Genomic DNA, 18,741 nt, shown 5'->3' with positions numbered 1-18,741 from the left:
TAGAACTGAAAAAATGTAAGTGTAGAACTGCAGATCCTGAAGTGTGTGAGGACAGGAAAGGATCAGATTTATTTCAGATTTGAAGGATGAACATGTTACGGTTTGTGTTGATTCTGTTCTCTTTGTGATTACAGGGGCTGCCCTCAGATTAGACCTCAGCACCACCCAGTGACAGCAGACAGATCATCCTATGATTCACGCTTTGCAGTAACTCCAACATTAACTGATGAAAAAAGTGCAAAGGCTAAAGCACCATATTGTGTGCTTTCAGTGAAAGCTGCAGGTGTTTTATTGATAAAGTTAAAGACAAAAAGTCAAAGGGATTAATCACCCCTGCCTGCTATATATCAGCATAAACAGTACCTCAGTTTGGTGTTTCAGAAAGCTGCTGATCTCAAACCTGCACAGCTTCTGTTTAATAGACTGAATGCAGTCAGCTGCATGAAGAAGACATGAGATTTTCTCTGACAGCATTGAATACAACCTGATGAAGGTCAAAGGTCGTCACTTGTATGTTAAACTAAAAGGTTAATCTGCAGTTCTTTCACACTGCGTGTGTTATTTGTAATTGAGTCATTCATACCAGAATAATCAGAGAGGATAATATATATTTTAATAACTAGCTACAGGACTGAATATAACCTGATCATGTGAGTCCAGAGCCTCTTTATATGAGGATGATGTGCAGTACTTCTAACAGCACACAAAGCAAATGTCGCTGTCACACCGTTCATGAAGTGCTGGGGTTGCACATTTTCTGGGATGGGCTTAAGGTGGAGGTCTGAAGATTTCCCTCTGAGGGCGCTGCTGGTAAACAGTTTGAGTCCTGCTTGATCCCTGCGATGAGCTTCAGTCTTCCTGATGTTTCTGAAATGACGTCTTTCTCAGTAGTTAAACAGAACATCTGGCAAAGGACAGCTGTGCTCCTGCTGGTCACTGGTTTTCCCCCAGGGTGAATGTATCTGTTGATGATTCTAATAAATAAATAGAAAAATGACACCGCCTTCTGCTGCTGTGCTTTTAAATCTAACATTTTATTTAAAGTTTCCATGTTACCAGGTATGAGAGTGCTCTGTGATTTGATCTAAAACTGTTTAAAACGTCATTTTTATATTATCTTTGGTCTTGTGTAAAATCTCAGGGCAACAGTTAATTTCCAGATAATTATGGAATGAACAGTAACTCTGGGCCTCTGTGGAGTGTGCAGTAGTAACAGGTGTGTAGCATTGTTAACTAGATAGCAACATGCCTCTAACACAGTGCGTATGCTAACGGCTAGTCTAGCAAATGAATTAACAGGAGCTAAAGAGTGATGTTAAATGTTGTAGAACAATTAGATGTTGCGATGTGTTTTTGTAATTATAACAACGTGGTTGTTAGCATAGGCAAGTTTAGGCCCTTTTTCATCAGAGCACCCCTAATGATGGCCATATAAACAGTAGTAATAATAGCACATTTTCATGTTATTTTCTGACATTGTCTTCAAATGTTATATTTTCCTAACTTTTCTATTGATGACAGTACAGGATAGAATGAAAGCAGGTTTTATGTCCAGTGTTGTTGATGTCATGGTGTTACAGTCCGCTCATACAGAGGCGTTGCTGCTTCTGCAGCCTGGTTTGTCATCTATAGCCTGATAAGCCTTCCATTGCTGCCACAGAAAGAAGATAAAGAAGTAATTAATTCTTTGAGCTGATCTCTTGCAATGAAGTATTACACATTATATTCCTGTAAATAATTAAATGTGTTACTTGTATAATATTCACAAGTTTTTTTTCTCTTCTTTTATCTTTATTCCAAGGTAAAGTATTTGTTGTGTGCCAAGTAAATGGGTTACAGCAACACCTGGGTATGTAGAGGTGCATATATCCAATCCTACACAGTTGTTTTGTATGATAGAGCACAATTCCTCAGCATCATTTGAAATGGTTTTGTCCAAATGAAGAAAAGTCATTACCAAAAAAGAGAAACCGGTACAAGATAGCACAGTGGAAAAAATATTATTTCTTAATAAAAATGAGCAAAGTCACCCTAGTATTCATAAGCACATTCATGTCCTACAATTTGACAACACTGCAGCAGTTTTAACATAAACATCTCATGCCCTACTGGATTTTAATCAAACATAAACGTGAAATCACACTGGCAAACTTTTTTGACATTGATAGACTTCTATTAGCGTTACCCAAACATTAATCCAAAACGAATTAGATGAATGAATCAACCACAAAAAACAGATTAGATTATTTTTATTTCTGTTCTTAGTACTAATTATTCTCATGCCGACACTGTTGTAAGACAGAAAAAGGCTGTCACAAATAGATGACATTTGGGGTGGGGGTGCCACGTCGTCCATCTTTTTTTACAGTCATCGATCTTGCCTGTTTCATGAAACCAGTCATCTCCATCATCAAAGGTTTCCTTCTTAACATGTTAAAGGAGTTATTAAAAGTTTCTTCAAACTACACATTTGCCAGCGTTATCAGTTAGAGAAAACCTATGAGGATAATAAATAAAAGCCACAAATTTTGATTAGTTTAGTTATTTCCGATCAGTTTCATGATCACATAGCAAACTGCACATACTGATTATTCTTAAAGTGAGTTCAGTATCATATATTTGTCTGAGCTTATTAGGTGCTGATATGGGCCAAAAGACTCTGAATGTAAAAGTAGAATTTTTATTGTGGCTCCTAGAGAAATTTAAGTAATTCACTTAGATTCACTCAAAAAAGAAGAAGAAAATATTACTCTCTGGCTCTCTTCTACAGCCTGTCTTTGTCCTTGTGGTGACCTTTCTTTCCTAAAACATGACCTAGTCAATATCAGTCTAGATATCCAGCTAGATTGCTTTTTAAGGCATAGCTCAGAGATCTCTGTCTGACTGGACTGGGGAGGGTCCTTAAACATTTGGTCACAGGTTATTTCAGATGTGAAAATAATTATTAGCTTATTACTGATGCAGTTACATGATAAGGGCTTTAAGCAGCTTGTTAAAAAGCTTGACCCAAGATATGACATTCCAGAAAAACATATTGGTAGTGCTTTTTATTACAGCCTTGTAATAGTTTAGTAGGATAACACGGAGGAACAGAACATAATAAGGTGGTAAGTTCTAAGTTATTACCATTCAATTACCAAAGTAATAACCACTAAAGTACTATTGTGGTAGCAACAGTGGTTACAGTTGAGTATTACACTGAAATTTATGTAATTGGATAATAATGGCCCAAAACTGGGGGTAATAATGTGGAAACACAGCTCTGTAAGAAAGTGGCAATAGTAGGGTAACAAGTCAGAAACAAGCATTAATAATGTGTTATTACCACTCAATTACCTTTGGTAGCTTAAAGGTGTGTTATTATTGACCGGAAACAACTGTGGTAGTTTTTACGTAATAAGCAGAAACCAGAGCCAAATAAGCAAAATGCAAGGAAAGCAGGAAACAGAGTTTTGAAATGCAAAAGTGCCTAATAACATATTCATAACCATGTTAATAAAATTTTAAAAGAAACTTAAGTGTATCTTGCAGTTTTAAAAAGGGAAGCCATTGTAGAAGTGCATAACACTTTTTGTTTCGTAAAACGTTTCGTAAATTATATAAGAAGGATGATGCCACTTGCAGTTGCTTGCCTTGGAGATTGATGGATCACACTATGAGTGCGTGATGTCTCTGAAATAGCAACAGTGAAAATGCTCAGCTCAAAGCTTTTTGATGGGACTTCCTAAACCATTGATTGATTTCACATTGGCTACGTTTATATTTTCTATACACCCTACATGTAAAGGTTACAGCCTATAAATCTGTTTCATAGTCAGTGTTCAATCATTCTGTCATATCTTTTGTCACTTGCTGTTTCTGTGTGAATGTCACAGGCAAAATCTTAAACGATGATATCCCACTGAAAGAGTACAGAATCGATGAGAAGAACTTTGTGGTGGTCATGGTTACCAAGGTTAGTGTCTTTGGTTTCTTCTTTAGACGGTCATGTTATACACACAACTTTGTTGCTTTTTTATTTACTCAGTTTTACTATAGCTTGTGATGGCTGCCAGGGTGACTATATTGGTTCTGTGCACTTCCTCCATAAAAACGATATCAATACACTATTATACACTAAGCATCAATTCTTAACACTATCACAGTTATTTATTGCAATCCTTGTCCAGTTAAAGTTGTGCACAACAAAGTTCTCCTGAAGACTTTTAAACTACTGTTTAACTCTTTGCCTGCCATGTATTACCAATACTGCTATCATATCCCTGTATTTCGGCACTAACCCTCTGTTAGTTCATTTTTCCTGAATCTGTTTAATTGGTATACATTTTTTCACACCTTTGGTTCTTCTAGTGAAGTTTTAATATCTGCAAAAATTACAAAAAAGTTATTATTTCCTTTGCATGTCATTGAGTAAAGTAAGTATTTGATCCCCGAGCAAAACATGACCAACTTGGCGAGCACAGTGGTGACAGTTGTTATATGTGGAATTTTGTCCCACTCCTCTTCACAGAAACTCTCTAAATCATGTAGATTCCTTGCCTGCTGCTTGCCTCAACACAAAGCTTTCAGCTCCCTCCACACATCTTCTAGGACTGAGGTCTGGAGGCTGGCTAGTCAATCCCTCATCTTAACGTGCTTCTTTTTTAGGCACTCATTTGTTGCCTTGGTGGTATGGTTTGGGTCATTGTCATGCTATAATACTAAGTCAACACTCATCATCAGTGTTCTGGTAGAGGGGCTTCTCATCCAAGAGTTTACAATACATACCTTTGTGCTTGGCTGTGGGCTGATTTTCTTTGGGTCACACACTAGCATCTCTCTTTCTCCACAGTGGGTCAAGTTAACGCTAAAGAGATCGATTTTGGTTCCGTCTGACCACAGCACTTTCTCCCAAGCCTACAGTCTTCTGTGTGACGTCCTTTAAGAGGTCGTTGGTCTTATCCATGGTGTGGAGAGGTTATAATGGAAAGAAGTTATTCTGTGGACAGGTGTGCTTTATATACTTACTGAGTTGAGTGCAGGAGTATCTGTAGTTGATCAAATTGACTGATTGGTTGTGACCAATCCGTGGGAGCCAGAATACTGGCTCAGTTGTAGGAGATCAAAGATTTATTTCCCTCAATGACATGCACAACAATTTATAACTTTGATGTAATATGTTTTTTAATGTATATTTAATATCCTGTCTCTCACACTTAAAATAAATTGGCACAAAAATTAATTTCTTTGTAAGTGAGCAAACTTACAAATATATTAGAATTCAATGAGTCGCTTTCTCTCAGAGTCATATTTCTGAAAGTGTAATAATGTTCTATGGTTTAATCTTCTCCATAGTAGTCATTTACTTATTATAAATAAAGGGAAGTTCTGCCCTTTGAAGTATATGGGTTTTCTACGGGAAAGCCCACTCTGCATCGCCTAGAGAAAACCATGATGGGCATGGGCTAATCCACACTTGTCCACTGTGGGCTCACATGGAAATGTTTCTTGGGGTAGTTTAACAGGGTTGCATCCTAACTGATTCTGTTTTAGTTACATGTGTGTAACTGTGTGTTTGTTTGACTATCTTAGCAACACCACTAATAATCAGCTCTCAAATGTCATTTTAGCCCAAACCAACCTCTCCTGCTGAAGCAGCCACTCACTCAGTTCCCACGCCAGCTGCAACTCCAGTGCCACCCTCAGCTGCAGCACCAGCACCAGCCTCTGGCCCAACACAGGTGCCCTCCACACCAACACACACAATGTCTGCTGCTGTACCTGCCTCACAGTCAGTGCCTCCCTCAGAAGCCCCGCCCTCTGTTCAAGAAAACACCACTGTGGCTTCTGTTGGTGCAACAGCAAAACCCACCTTGGACTCACACTCAGAATCAGCTCTGGCCTCTGGTTCCACAGCCACTGTTGCCTCTTCCACAGCTCCTGAAGCTGTACAGGAAGCCCCTGAGTTAGTCCCTACAGATAGCCCCACCCCTGCTGCCCAGTCAGAAGAAGAGCTGAGGGAAGACCCAGAGAATGAACCATCTGGCACAGCACCAGTCCAGTCCTCTGCTTCAAGGTTGGATAATAGTTTTATGTAAACTGTGGCAGTTTAATTGTTTGATCAAGAAATATCATAAGAAGTTGTAAAATGGGTAGGTAAGCTCATATTATTCTAGTTTAGATGGTTATATATCGAAGAAGCTCTAATTACTTTCTGCATGTCTTGTCACCTTCAAAGAATCAAGGTCATTTTGTGCCTTGTGTGAGAGCATGGATAATTACAACTTTAGATGTAATGCGTAGGTGGCCCAGTACTTTTCTTCGTATAGTGAAGCTGAGTAGTAATTGCAGTGACAGTTTTTTTTCTTCAAGCATAAGTGTGCTGCTGTAGGTTGATCATAAAACAACACAACCTTGATGAACACGGTGAATATGGATTCATTTTCATTGTTTAATCAGTGTTTCATTCATTCTGGCCATGTTAGTGCTGTGGCTGTAGTGAGGAACTGAACATGATGTATGTTATTTACTTTTTTTAGTTTTAGTATATTACTGGCACTCAATTCAGTTTGATTTATATCGTGGCAGTTCACAAAAACAGTCATCGTATGCAGGAAGAGAACCTGAGTAGTGGATATAAGCATTAAGTTATATCATAGTGCCTCAATATAGAGCAAGGAACACTTAAAATCCTAAATCCTGGTTCTTTAGAATGAACATTTACGTCATGTTTTATCTGTTTGTTCATCTCTCTCAGCCTCGTTGATGAACTGGGTCTTCTTGAAGAAGCAGCATCAATACTGGGTAATTATCAGTGATTATTCTTTTCTTTGTCATAACTAGTAAAATACTAATGTACTAATTATATGGTGCTTTTTGTTTTAATCATTAGAGTGCGTCTGATACAGTAAACATTTTCTATATTACAGCATACGTGGAGATAGTAAGGAAATTAGAACAGTAGTTTCTATTGAAAAATTCAGCATTTAAACAGATACAGACTAAATAAGTGGAGTTCAGTTTTAGCCAGTAGTTGACAGCATTTTTTCCCCCCAAGCTTGACTGGAAATGTATCTTGCCCACTGCAATACTTTGGCAAGATACGAACGAGCCACCAACCTCCTGATTAGCAGACAACCTGTTCCTGAGCCAAAGCCCCTATGATGTACAGTACTGTGCAAAAGTCAGGTGCTACCTCTCATTTATTCCTGTCTTGCTTCCAATGAGTGAGACTGTTTTTCTTTGGACATTGGCTACTTTCTTACTCAATTTAAGTCCTGATCTTTTTGTTTGTCTCTTAACTCTGACCTATGGGTCATAACTCAACTGATGATCCACAGTTGTGTCAAGACATAACACACAACAAAGAAAAAAACAAATCTTAAATTATATATTTAGGCGCTTTATTACTTGCAGCATCTCAACCCCCCCCCCCCCCCCCCCCCCCCCCCCCCACACACACACACACACACAAAATTTGTTTCCATTTTTTTAGCTGAATGTATGAGAAAAAATCCAAAGATGGTAAAACTGGAACCATATGCAAGTATTTTTGCACCAATAACGTGTTTTCTTAGTCAAAAAATGTTTCATATCTCACTGGAAAGTGGAGAACAAAAGCAGAAGTTGCAGTCCTAAAAACTTTCTACAGCAAATGAACAGTATCTGAAAGTTTGTATCATCTAGCTGACCTGACATCATGGAGATGTTCTTTCAGTTGATCTGTCCACTGTTTGCTGTTTTATCAGAAATGATCACAACAGGTGGAAAGATGTAATGCTCCTTTTTTCTCTTTTTAAAAAATATGTTCTTCAAAGTGTTTTCTATCTTTAATAGTAAACCAAAGAACAAAGACTAACAGTCACTAATCACAAAAAGCAAAACGATAAGACATCACTCCCAGGCTTGTAATTTCTTTCTCATTCATCCATTTGTGTGTCTTTTTTTATGTTGGGTTATCAGCATCCTCTTCAGACAATATCTTTGATAAGATCCATAAATGGTACTCATACATAAACTATTTTAAAATTATTTAGTAAAATCTTGTTTTTTTGTTTTTGTTTTTTGTCGACACAGTTCTATACTAGTATTTTACTGATTAACATATAGATATAATAAGATGCATTGTGGGAGGAACAGCCATCCCGCCCTGACTGATCTTACCCAACAGAGATGTATGCATATTAGCCAAGTTTTGAATGGCTGATTGAGTAGCCTGAATAACAGTGGGAATTTTGGTTTGCATATTTTTTTAATAAACCTGGTTAACTGATGTCACACTTGATGACATACATTTGTACTGTGCTGGTAGTGGCATGACCTCTGACACAGTCCAATTAATCATGCAACCAGAAGTTTCAGAGAATGGATCAAATGGAAAATGAACTGGTTCACCCATTCACACAAGCACGTTTTCCTGTGTAAGTGCTTTCTATCTAACATTCACACACAGTCATACTGTGATGCATCGGAGACCAGCTTAAGGTTTAGTATTTTCCCAAAGGACATTTGGCACGCAGACCGGAGCAGCTAGAGATCAAACCACCAACCTTCCATACATAGTGGGTGACGTGCTGCATATCCTGAGCTACCCTGGAATCAGTAATAAACGAGATCTCAGATGCTGCTGTGTGGAGATTACTGAAGCTAGAAGAATGTTGTCAGCATACTGAAAGCAGTTGTTAAAGGTCAAATATTAATGGTGACGGTAGTAAACCTTCCCTGGTACCACAGCTAAGATTAAATTGGAATGACATAATTCCATTAGAAAATAAATCAGTGCTGATGGTTCTGTGTACTTTGCATAAAAAGGAGGCAAAACTCCAGTTCTTTTTCAATGTATAAGTAGAAGCAGCCTTCTCAAATGCCTCCATTCTGGTAAAAGAGGGACCAGTATTATTTCTGAGTTTTTAGATAATAGGCAATAATCTGTACAACCAAACCAACCTCTGAATGAAAACGGTTAGTCGTTTCCACAATATTGGGAGGTTTTTCCACTTTGGAAAAGATGGGTAACATAGCTTTCGTTCAATATGTTGACCATTTTCCTACAGCTTTTGTTGCCCACCATGTTTAATGAATATGACTTTTTGTGATTGCCTTGGTGATTTCAGTGCATATTTGTGGATATTGTGACGTACAGGTTCACTTTAATAGATGCTGTTGGATGATCATGTTAACAACCCCTGCACTGTTTTTCTTGGCCATCATACAATAATTACACTGTCTGTCTTTTCATTGGTTAGAATAAGTTAAATGTGTTCTGCAGTGAACTAAACAACACTGGGGTATTGGAGCATTTATTTTTAGTATTGCTTGATCACGTTTGTTCTACTGTGAGAAACCAAAATATTGAAGTCGAGATTAAAATTCAATGACTTGTGCAGCCCTAATATGGGTTTTTGAGATTAGTAGATCATTGTTTTCCACTTAATTTTACATTTTAAATTACATCCCACCTTTTGTATATTTGAGGTTGTATCTCTTTGAGGCTGCATAGAGACAAGAGGAGGTGCAAAAAGGCAGCGTGAACGCACAAGTTTGTGAAATTAATAACTGGAGAGATAGGCAAATTAAAATATGTAAATTTATACCATAGGTTCAAGTACTAGAAATCTTGGACAAGTTTGAATATTAAGGCCAGAGGTTAGGTTTTCTGAAAATTTTGCAAATGCGATAACTCAAGAAGGACCTAGGACTGTTTAGGTAGAAAACTCTTAATTTACAGATTTACAGACTTTCAAGTATCACTATTCTGTATTTAGTTCTATTGATATATCTACTGTGCCAAATAACACAAAAACAACCTGCGCACTTCATCTAGGTTCAGGTCAACTTTCCTGCCCCTAAAAACCTCTCTTGTTGTTACCACAGTGACTGGACCAGCATATGAAAACCTGGTGTCAGAGATTATGTCGATAGGATATGAGCGGGAGCAAGTTGTTGCTGCACTAAGAGCCAGTTACAACAACCCAGACAGAGCAGTGGAGTACTTGCTCATGGTGAGAGTTTAACCAGCTTCATAATCATGCTGAGCTGTATTGTAAACTATACAGTAACTGTTCATGTGTTGCAGGGTATTCCAGCAAGGGCTAGTGATCTGCACAATCCACAACCAAGTAGACATAGTACTCCAGCCAACCCCTCTACACCTTCTACAGAAGAACCACCACAGCAGCCTCCAGCACCCCCCAGTAGTAAGAGCCCAATTTATTTATTTATTTTTACTTCTCTTTAACTTTCTGTTTTAAACAAGGCAGCTTGTTTCCTCCGCATGAACTTCCTGGGGACACGGAAATGATGCCAAGATGACAACTGGAATAACTGTGGTCTAAAGCTACACAACGTCCACAAAAATTCTGCACACCACTAACGTTTTATCACTAGTGGAACTTCAACATCATCAGAGGAAGAATTTGGAAGTATTTCTTTTTTAGATTATTTCACTTTTTTACTATTTCCACTTTGTGCTGTGTACCAGTACCATTCCCAAAGTATGGTAAGACCGCTTGACAGTCGGTACAGTGTTCTTAGGTGTGAAAGTCTCACTTTTACTCCTCCAACTCCTCTTGCCATTGTGTCAAAATATTTTTTTCTGATCTGACTATAAAACTTTTCTCCAGAAGGGATTTCGCTTGACCAAATTTGTCCTTTATACAAAGCGTCTTTGATGCAGAAATGTCTGCATATACCACAGAGCCATATCTCAGTGTTTTGAGTGTCTAAAGAAGTCTCACAGGTCTGAATATACACTTGAAGCCATTTATAATTCTTCTTGTTTGATTTTTAACTGGACTTTTAAGAGTTTAATAAAATTGGACCTTTAACTGTATTTCCATAAGTTTTACAGTTTTTCCTATTGATAAAAAATCTCCCTTATGACCATTCATACTACACAAAGGAATCAAGAAATAAACAATTATATGACAGAAAACTTTCTGTTTTTCACTTTCTACTACAGAAATTTCTGTTTTTTATGACTACAGTTAAACCCCACACCAAAACACTGGACAGTCTGGCCAATGAGCTACCAGAACTTTTTCTGTAAGTTTACACATTTATTTCTTCCAGTTTAAGTCAAAAGAGTCATGCTGACAGATTTCTTTCTTTTCACAGCAACTTTTTCTTTATCATGTAGAAAAACACCAAGTTTTGCCTCCAGTGGATGATGAGAGTCAAACCTTAAATACTGATCTGTATACATTGGTTTACGGTACACATCAACGTTTAAATGTCCCCCATTACAGATGGAAATCTCACAGCTAGCCTGTCATATCCTCCGTGGTGAATTTGATGTGTTCGCGCGTGATTATTGAATTGTGGTACGTCCTGAGATTTGATTTTCATCCAGGTGTCATCCACATAATCAATGACGTGGAGGTGTTCCAGGGTAGGATAACAGAGCCCTCTTTTCCCCTTCTTCCATGTACAAGTTGGGGACAATGGGTGAAACTGGGGAAGCCAAGGCACACACATGTTTCTGCCTGTAGTACTGAGCCTTGTATGTGAAATAGGTGGAATTAAGACTCAGATCCAAGACCAAACAGACTTGGTTGGTGCTGAGAGTGGTCCTGTTGCTCAGGTTGGGGTCATCCTGTTATCTCTTGCAAACTACCGCCACTGCTTCAGTGACTGGAACACAAGTGAAGAGAGATGTAACATCGTACAACACTATTATTTTATCTGCCTCCATAATGACGTCTCTCACCTTCTCAACAAAATTCAAGGTGTTCTGGATGTGGTGTTCAGAGCTGCCTACCAACGGGTTAAGGATCGAAACCAGAAACTTTGAGTTGTTATAGATGGCTGAATTGATCATACAGACAATTGATCTTAAAGGTACACCCTGTTTATGTATCTTATGTAAACCATACAAACTTGGTGAAGCATCCCCTGGGTATCCCGTCTTTAAGTCTGTTGTCATTAGCCGCTCCTGGGTCCAAACTCCGCTTCAGGTCCCAAAGTCAAACGAACACTGTGGCATCACTGAGAGTTACAAACTGTTTAAATTCTTTCATCTTTAATAATATGATCAGTGTGGCTGCTCTACAAGGTGAAACAACTAAGTTTGACATCCAGACATCCACGAAAACAGAATTTATGAAGTTAGCAAGGAGTTATCTGGCTAGTTTCCATTTAAAGATGATATATCATGTTCTGATTGAGGAATTTCTGAAAAATTAAAATGTACAGCTCTGCTATCACTTTTGACATAAAGGAAGACAGAAAACTAAACAGTCGTGACATTTGTAGGGTTATTGAATTTGGGCTAGCTGGTACAGTGGGGCAAAAAAGTATTTAGTCAGCCACCGATTGTGCAAGTTCCCCCACTTAAAATGATGACAGAGGTCAGTAATTTGCACCAGAGGTACACTTCAACTGTGAGTGACAGAATGTGAAATAAAATCCATGAATCCACATGGTAGGATTTGTAAAGAATTTATTCGTAAATCAGGGTGGAAAATAAGTATTTGGTCAATAACAAAAATACAACTCAATACTTTGTAACATAACCTTTGTTGGCAATAACAGAGGTCAAACGTTTACTATAGGTCTTTACCAGGTTTGCACACACAGTAGCTGGTATTTTGGCCCATTCCTCCATGCAGATCTTCTCGAGAGCAGTGATGTTTTGGGGCTGTCGCCGAGCAACACGGACTTTCAACTCCCGCCACAGATTTTCTATGGGGTTGAGGTCTGGAGACTGGCTAGGCCACTCCAGGACTTTCAAATGCTTCTTACAGAGCCACTCCTTTGTTGCCCGGGCGGTGTGTTTTGGATCATTGTCATGTTGGAAGACCCAGCCTCGTTTCATCTTCAAAGTTCTCACTGATGGAAGGAGGTTTTGGCTCAAAATCTCACGATACATGGCCCCATTCATTCTGTCCTTAACACGGATCAGTCGTCCTGTCCCCTTGGCAGAAAAACAGCCCCATAGCATGATGTTTCCACCCCCATGCTTCACAGTAGGTATGGTGTTCTTGGGATGCAACTCAGTATTCTTCTTCCTCCAAACACGACGAGTTGAGTTTATACCAAAAAGTTCTACTTTGGTTTCATCTGACCACATGACATTCTCCCAATCCTCTGCTGTATCATCCATGTGCTCTCTGGCAAACTTCAGACGGGCCTGGACATGCACTGGCTTCAGCAGCGGAACACGTCTGGCACTGCGGGATTTGATTCCCTGCCGTTGTAGTGTGTTACTGATGGTGACCTTTGTTACTTTGGTCCCAGCTCTCTGCAGGTCATTCACCAGGTCCCCCCGTGTGGTTCTGGGATCTTTGCTCACCGTTCTCATGATCATTTTGACCCCACGGGATGAGATCTTGCGTGGAGCCCCAGATCGAGGGAGATTATCAGTGGTCTTGTATGTCTTCCATTTTCTGATGATTGCTCACACAGTTGGTTTTTTCACACCAAGCTGCTTGCCTATTGTAGATTCACTCTTCCCAGTCTGGTGCAGGTCTACAATACTTTTCCTGGTGTCCTTCGAAAGCTCTTTGGTCTTGGCCATGGCGGAGTTTGGAGTCTGACTGTTTGAGGCTGTGGACAGGTGTCTTTTATAGAGATGATGAGTTCAAACAGGTGCCATTCATACAGGTAACAAGTGGGGGACAGAAAAGCTTCTTACAGGAGACGTTACAGGTCTGTGAGAGCCAGAGATTTTCCTTGTTTGAGGTGACCAAATACTTATTTTCCACCCTAATTTACGAATAAATTCTTTACAAATCCTACCATGTGGATTCATGGATTTTTTTTTCACATTCTGTCTCTCACAGTTGAAGTGTACCTCTGGTGCAAATTACTGACCTCTGTCATCATTTTAAGTGGGGAACTTGCACAATCGGTGGCTGACTAAATACTTTTTTGCCCCACTGTATATAATAATGTGCTACATTGTGGCTAGCTACACAGCTATGGTTGTCTTGTTCCAACTGCTTCAGACAATCTTATCAACCTCTTCCTAACCACTTCCTGGGTCTCGTTTCAGGTCCTCATAAGTATTTTTGTCACTGAGCAGTAACAAAATTTTCTCATGATAGTCTTTCTGGTTTAGCAAAACCGTGCACCAAGACAGAACTATGAAGCCACTCTCAGAACAGACTTCACTGTTTGGTTTTACTGTCTTTACATTGTATCCTATAAAATGTAATCTCTTCTTGAATAGCAACAGTTAACATTTTGTCCCCTCCTGAGCAGGGCCTGTGTCCAGCAGCCAGCCTGTCACTGCTGGAGGAGGATCTGGCTCCATAGGGAACCCTCTGGAGTTCCTGAGGAACCAGCCTCAGTTCCAGCAGATGAGACAGATCATCCAGCAGAACCCAGCCCTCCTGCCAGCCCTGCTGCAACAGCTCGGGAGAGACAACCCACAGCTGCTGCAGGTACCACACCACAAAACTCACCGTTCTCTATTGGCGTTCTGTCAGGGTCTGTTAATATAATTTCTGTTTGACTGTTTAAGGTATCTCAAAGAACTGTTCCTAATAGTAAGAACAATAAAGAAATAAATCTGTAAATGTATTTTTCAGGAAACATTTCTCTGATATGTTAATGCAACGTAAAATCCCCCCAAGTGACTATATTAACTCATTCACTGCCATTGACGTCTATAGACGTCAATTGAAAAACTTACGTTGACTGCCATTGACGTCCATAGACGTCAATGGCAGTCAACGTAAGTTGAACTGAAGCCCACCAGCAGTAAAAGTAGACCTGCAAGGAGGTGCAGGGTTTGCGCACGTAAGGGATTGCGCAGTGAGACAAAAATGTGGTGCAAGTCTTGTTGTGTTTCACTGCCAGCCATTTGAAAATGGCTGGCAGTGAATGAGCTAATTGTTTACCATGTCCACTGTAGTTTGCCTAAACTGGGTGGTTGATATACAGTTCAACTGTGTAACTTGCAGCAAATCACAGAGCACCAGGAGCGTTTTGTACAGATGCTGAATGAGCCACAAGCTGGAGATACAGGAGGAGAAGATGCTGATGCCCATGGGTCACCACATACTAACTACATCCAGGTCACCCCACAGGAGAAAGAGGCAATTGAGAGGGTGAGTTTGCCAGTCACATTGACACAGTCAGTTCCACCAAATTTCCACAATTTGTGCAGAATTACACAAGCCTAGGAACAAATAGTTTTCTCTTTTAAACATATGAAAGGAAATCAGTCTGAACACAACCTGCTACTGAATTTCCATGACTTTTGTTGAAACATCAGTGATGGAAAATTATGTTGCTGGATCCTTGATGTTTTTCTGTTAGCATTAATGAAACAAATTCTTAAATATGCACATTGGAAAACATACAAATTTGAAGGGCAGTATTCTGCAATATTCTGGTCAAGCAGTTATGTATACTTAATAGTTTTTCTTCATGTAATTTTTCAAACAACAAATGAATGCATAAATGCAGGAACACGAGCATGAATGTTTTATAGTAGGTGTGTTTTTACATTTATTAGTCTTGTTGAATTGTCCATAAGGTGAAAGGAGGACTGAAAATGTCAATGACATTGTTTTCCAGTTAAAAGCACTGGGATTCCCTGAAGGTTTAGTCATCCAGGCATACTTTGCTTGTGAGAAGAATGAGAATCTAGCTGCTAACTTCCTGCTACAGCAAACATGGGACGATGAGTAAGCCCGCATCACCGGGCTCATCACTGCTCAACAGAGGGCTGCAGAGTGGATGACACCACTGCAAGTCTGCCAGGGAGAAACAAGGGCAGGAGAGGAAGGGGATATTTCTTTTCACACCATGGGACTGTGGCCATTAAATGACGATGATGATGATGATGACAATGATGACATGGTGTTCAAAGTTAGTTGCGCTGCCTACTCTTCATTCAGCTATGATGATCATCATAGGTGCTACCACTGAGCATTGCCTCACTGCTACTACATCATTACTGCTGATGCTTGTATTGAGTGACCACACTGACAGAAGTCCCACCAGTAAATTTGCAAACAGCCTACATCACAGGCCAGCAGGATTTAAGTTAGAGGATTTCCTCTGCAGTGAGCTCACAGGCTGCCTGTTGAACACGTTAAACTACTGTACATGTGTAAAGTAAGGTAATACATAATAAATGAGAAAAAATGCATTTTCAACATGCGAACCTACATGTTGGAGTTCCCTGAACATTTGACTAAAACTGTTGACCTCACTGCTTGGAAGCTACTATTGATTTAGATCAAAGCTCATATTGGATCCTGTCACTTCCGCTGCTTATTTTGTCCATGCAAAAAGTCTTTGCAAATTCTTCTATTGGTGTCTGACCATGTAGATGTGTAAAAGGTGACTGAATTTCACAGCTGGATAGTTGAAATGTTGACACCTATTCAACCGTTCCCCAAAAAGGAGAAATGATAAAATGTTTTTAATTGAGATCATTTACATTTTAATTAAATGTAGAAATGTTAGTGTCCCCTATCTTTTACAAGTCGAGACTATCTCAAAGTTTTGTCTCTTTGATGACTGACTTACTCAGTCTGTTGCATTGAAAATGCACATCTGATAATGTCACAAAGAGTCCCTGCAATTAGGGTTAGAGAAACTCCTTTTCCACAAGACACCTGTTAAGTCAGAATGAATCACTCACACAAGTGCAGTTAAACTGTTGTTGCCTTGTTAAGGAAAGCTCTGGGGACAGTCGATAATAATGATAATAAGGCAAATAAAGAAACAGTGATGTCTGCTGTTGCTGCTTCTCCTCTTCCTTCTCCACCAAGCATTTGAGGTTTTAGTAGCTCCTCCCTGAGTCTGCTCTTGTGCCCTGCATTTTGACTTAAAGGTGTTTTTTTTTTCAGTTTGTTGTGATGGTGTGATTGAGTCACTTTATTTTAGTGTCATTACATTATTAGTACAAACTGCATCTATTAGTAACATTTTTTCTTGATGGTTTGGATAAGTAATATTTTACTTTATGTATTATTAGGGGCAAGGATTAATTTATAAATTTCAGTCAATAAAATAAACTTAAGGATGATTCATAGAGCAGACAAATCCTGAAAGTACAGAAATATACACGATACTTTCCCCAGCTGACCCAAGGGAGACTCTATTTTTTATTTACTCTCAATGATTGCTGTTTCAATTTGACATTCTCACATTTGTGTTGGAGAAATGATAAGAAACTGTAGGCATTCATTGGTCTTATATAATAGAGCAGTTAACTTCACTACCCATTTAACTACGTTTGTTGTCATTCACCAAGACAACAAGAAAGCCTTTTTAGGTTTGTACTGTGTTAAGTTTACAGGGAAAACTATGTTTATGTGCTTTTTCAGCATAGAATAAACTTCTAGGAGGTTTTAGCTAGTTTGTTTTTACCAGTTTTGTTAGATTGGACCTTACATTACTATTCATGTAGCCATAAAGGAAAAAAATATGAAAATGTGAAACTTTTTGCAAACAAAGAATCCATGAATTTCTTTTAAACAATCATTTTCTGTTCAGTGTTCTCATATCACATCCTCTATGCATCTTGAAACTGGAAAAGGGTTAGGCTGCTGTTCCTCCATGCCTTACGGTCAAAGACTTCACCACATTTTATTTTACAAACAGTGTTCATTTAAAAGTGGACTAAAAGAAATGGGAATGTTAAGTCGTTTTTCAGCATCCAGTGTGCTTGTGTTTAGACACACGATTGTTCTGTAGTGTTGTTAATGGGATAAACGATGTGAGCGAGAAATTGTATTTTGCTGTGACAAATGCTCCTTAGCTCGTTCCTTGCAAAAGAGTTTTATTTATGGCATGCCTTTGGATTAAGGATTGATCAAACTGCCATTGTGGCATCTCTCTGGTGTTAATTTGTCTGTTGTTTTCTTTTTTGGGTCTATAAGAATTACTACCAACCTTAAATGTACGAGTTGAGAAGTAGTTGTGATGATTTTTTTGTTTTGTTTATGCATTGTGTATATTAAATGGCTTTTAAAAAATGAATAGTGATATTTTGTCATCAATATTGTTTTTGTGTGTACTATATTACTGCAAGCAGGCATTGCATAATTTCTGTGATTGATCTGCTGATTAATCTATCAAGGAATAGCTCAGAAGGTAGAGTGGTCGCCCCATGATCGGAAGGGTTAGGGGTTCAAATCTACTGAGGTACCCCTGAGCAAGGTACCGTCCCTACACACTGCTCCCCCGTGCGCCTGCTTAGTGGCTGCCCACTGCTTCACTGAGTGAATGGGTCAAATGCAGAGGAGTAATTTCAATAAAGTATACATTATTATTAATAACATATTTCTAGGTAAGAGAACCCTGCTGATACATGTTCCTCTTGCCACATCCTACTTGTGGCCTCTGCTGTGGCTTCAATCAAGACAAAATACAGATCAAAGCTGGACTGCGGGAACCTTAAACTGGCATTCTCCTTAACTGCCAGTAGGGGTAACTCTTGTGACAACGACGTAGATTTCCGTAGATCGATGTAGCTCAGAAATCAGGCAGCAAACCCCTCTGATCTGTACGACGCTAACTTCACGTACACGTCCTGTAACACGTCGATCCATGAAGCCCGCAACTATTGTAATTAGTATTAGCATCAGTATAAAAAGTCACAAATATTCTTGAAGGAGGGTGCTTAAGCTGCAACAATGGACGTGAGGGAATCTACAAAGAAGTAGAAAAACTAGATAGACAATGTGTTTGCCTCCTAAAAGAATGAAACAAACAAAAAAACAAACTTACCATAAGAAAGCGCGGACACCGGTGGGAAAAAGTCTGGTTATTTATCTCTATCAGCTGTTAATTAACGCG

General features: G+C 39.1%; 1 protein-coding gene across 1 annotated transcript in view; it reads left to right on the top strand.

Annotated features, from left to right (window-relative positions):
- Positions 1-17,922, top strand: part of rad23ab (RAD23 homolog A, nucleotide excision repair protein b) — a 31,429-nt gene extending 13,507 nt beyond the window's left edge. The window contains exons 12-19 of the mRNA XM_014410285.3: positions 3,876-3,955; positions 5,610-6,055; positions 6,737-6,783; positions 9,853-9,980; positions 10,055-10,175; positions 14,182-14,363; positions 14,886-15,032; positions 15,505-17,922. Of these exons, the coding sequence (XP_014265771.2) occupies positions 3,876-3,955; positions 5,610-6,055; positions 6,737-6,783; positions 9,853-9,980; positions 10,055-10,175; positions 14,182-14,363; positions 14,886-15,032; positions 15,505-15,618 (1,265 nt within the window). The 3' untranslated portion in view covers positions 15,619-17,922. The remainder of the gene's footprint in view (positions 1-3,875; positions 3,956-5,609; positions 6,056-6,736; positions 6,784-9,852; positions 9,981-10,054; positions 10,176-14,181; positions 14,364-14,885; positions 15,033-15,504) is intronic.
- Positions 17,923-18,741: the final 819 nt, after the last annotated feature.

This window comes from Maylandia zebra, linkage group LG17 (genome assembly GCF_041146795.1).
Source record: "Maylandia zebra isolate NMK-2024a linkage group LG17, Mzebra_GT3a, whole genome shotgun sequence".
Lineage (NCBI taxonomy): Eukaryota > Metazoa > Chordata > Actinopteri > Cichliformes > Cichlidae > Maylandia > Maylandia zebra.
Note: the sequence above shows the minus strand (reverse complement) of the source record. Positions and strands in the feature narration are given on the sequence as shown.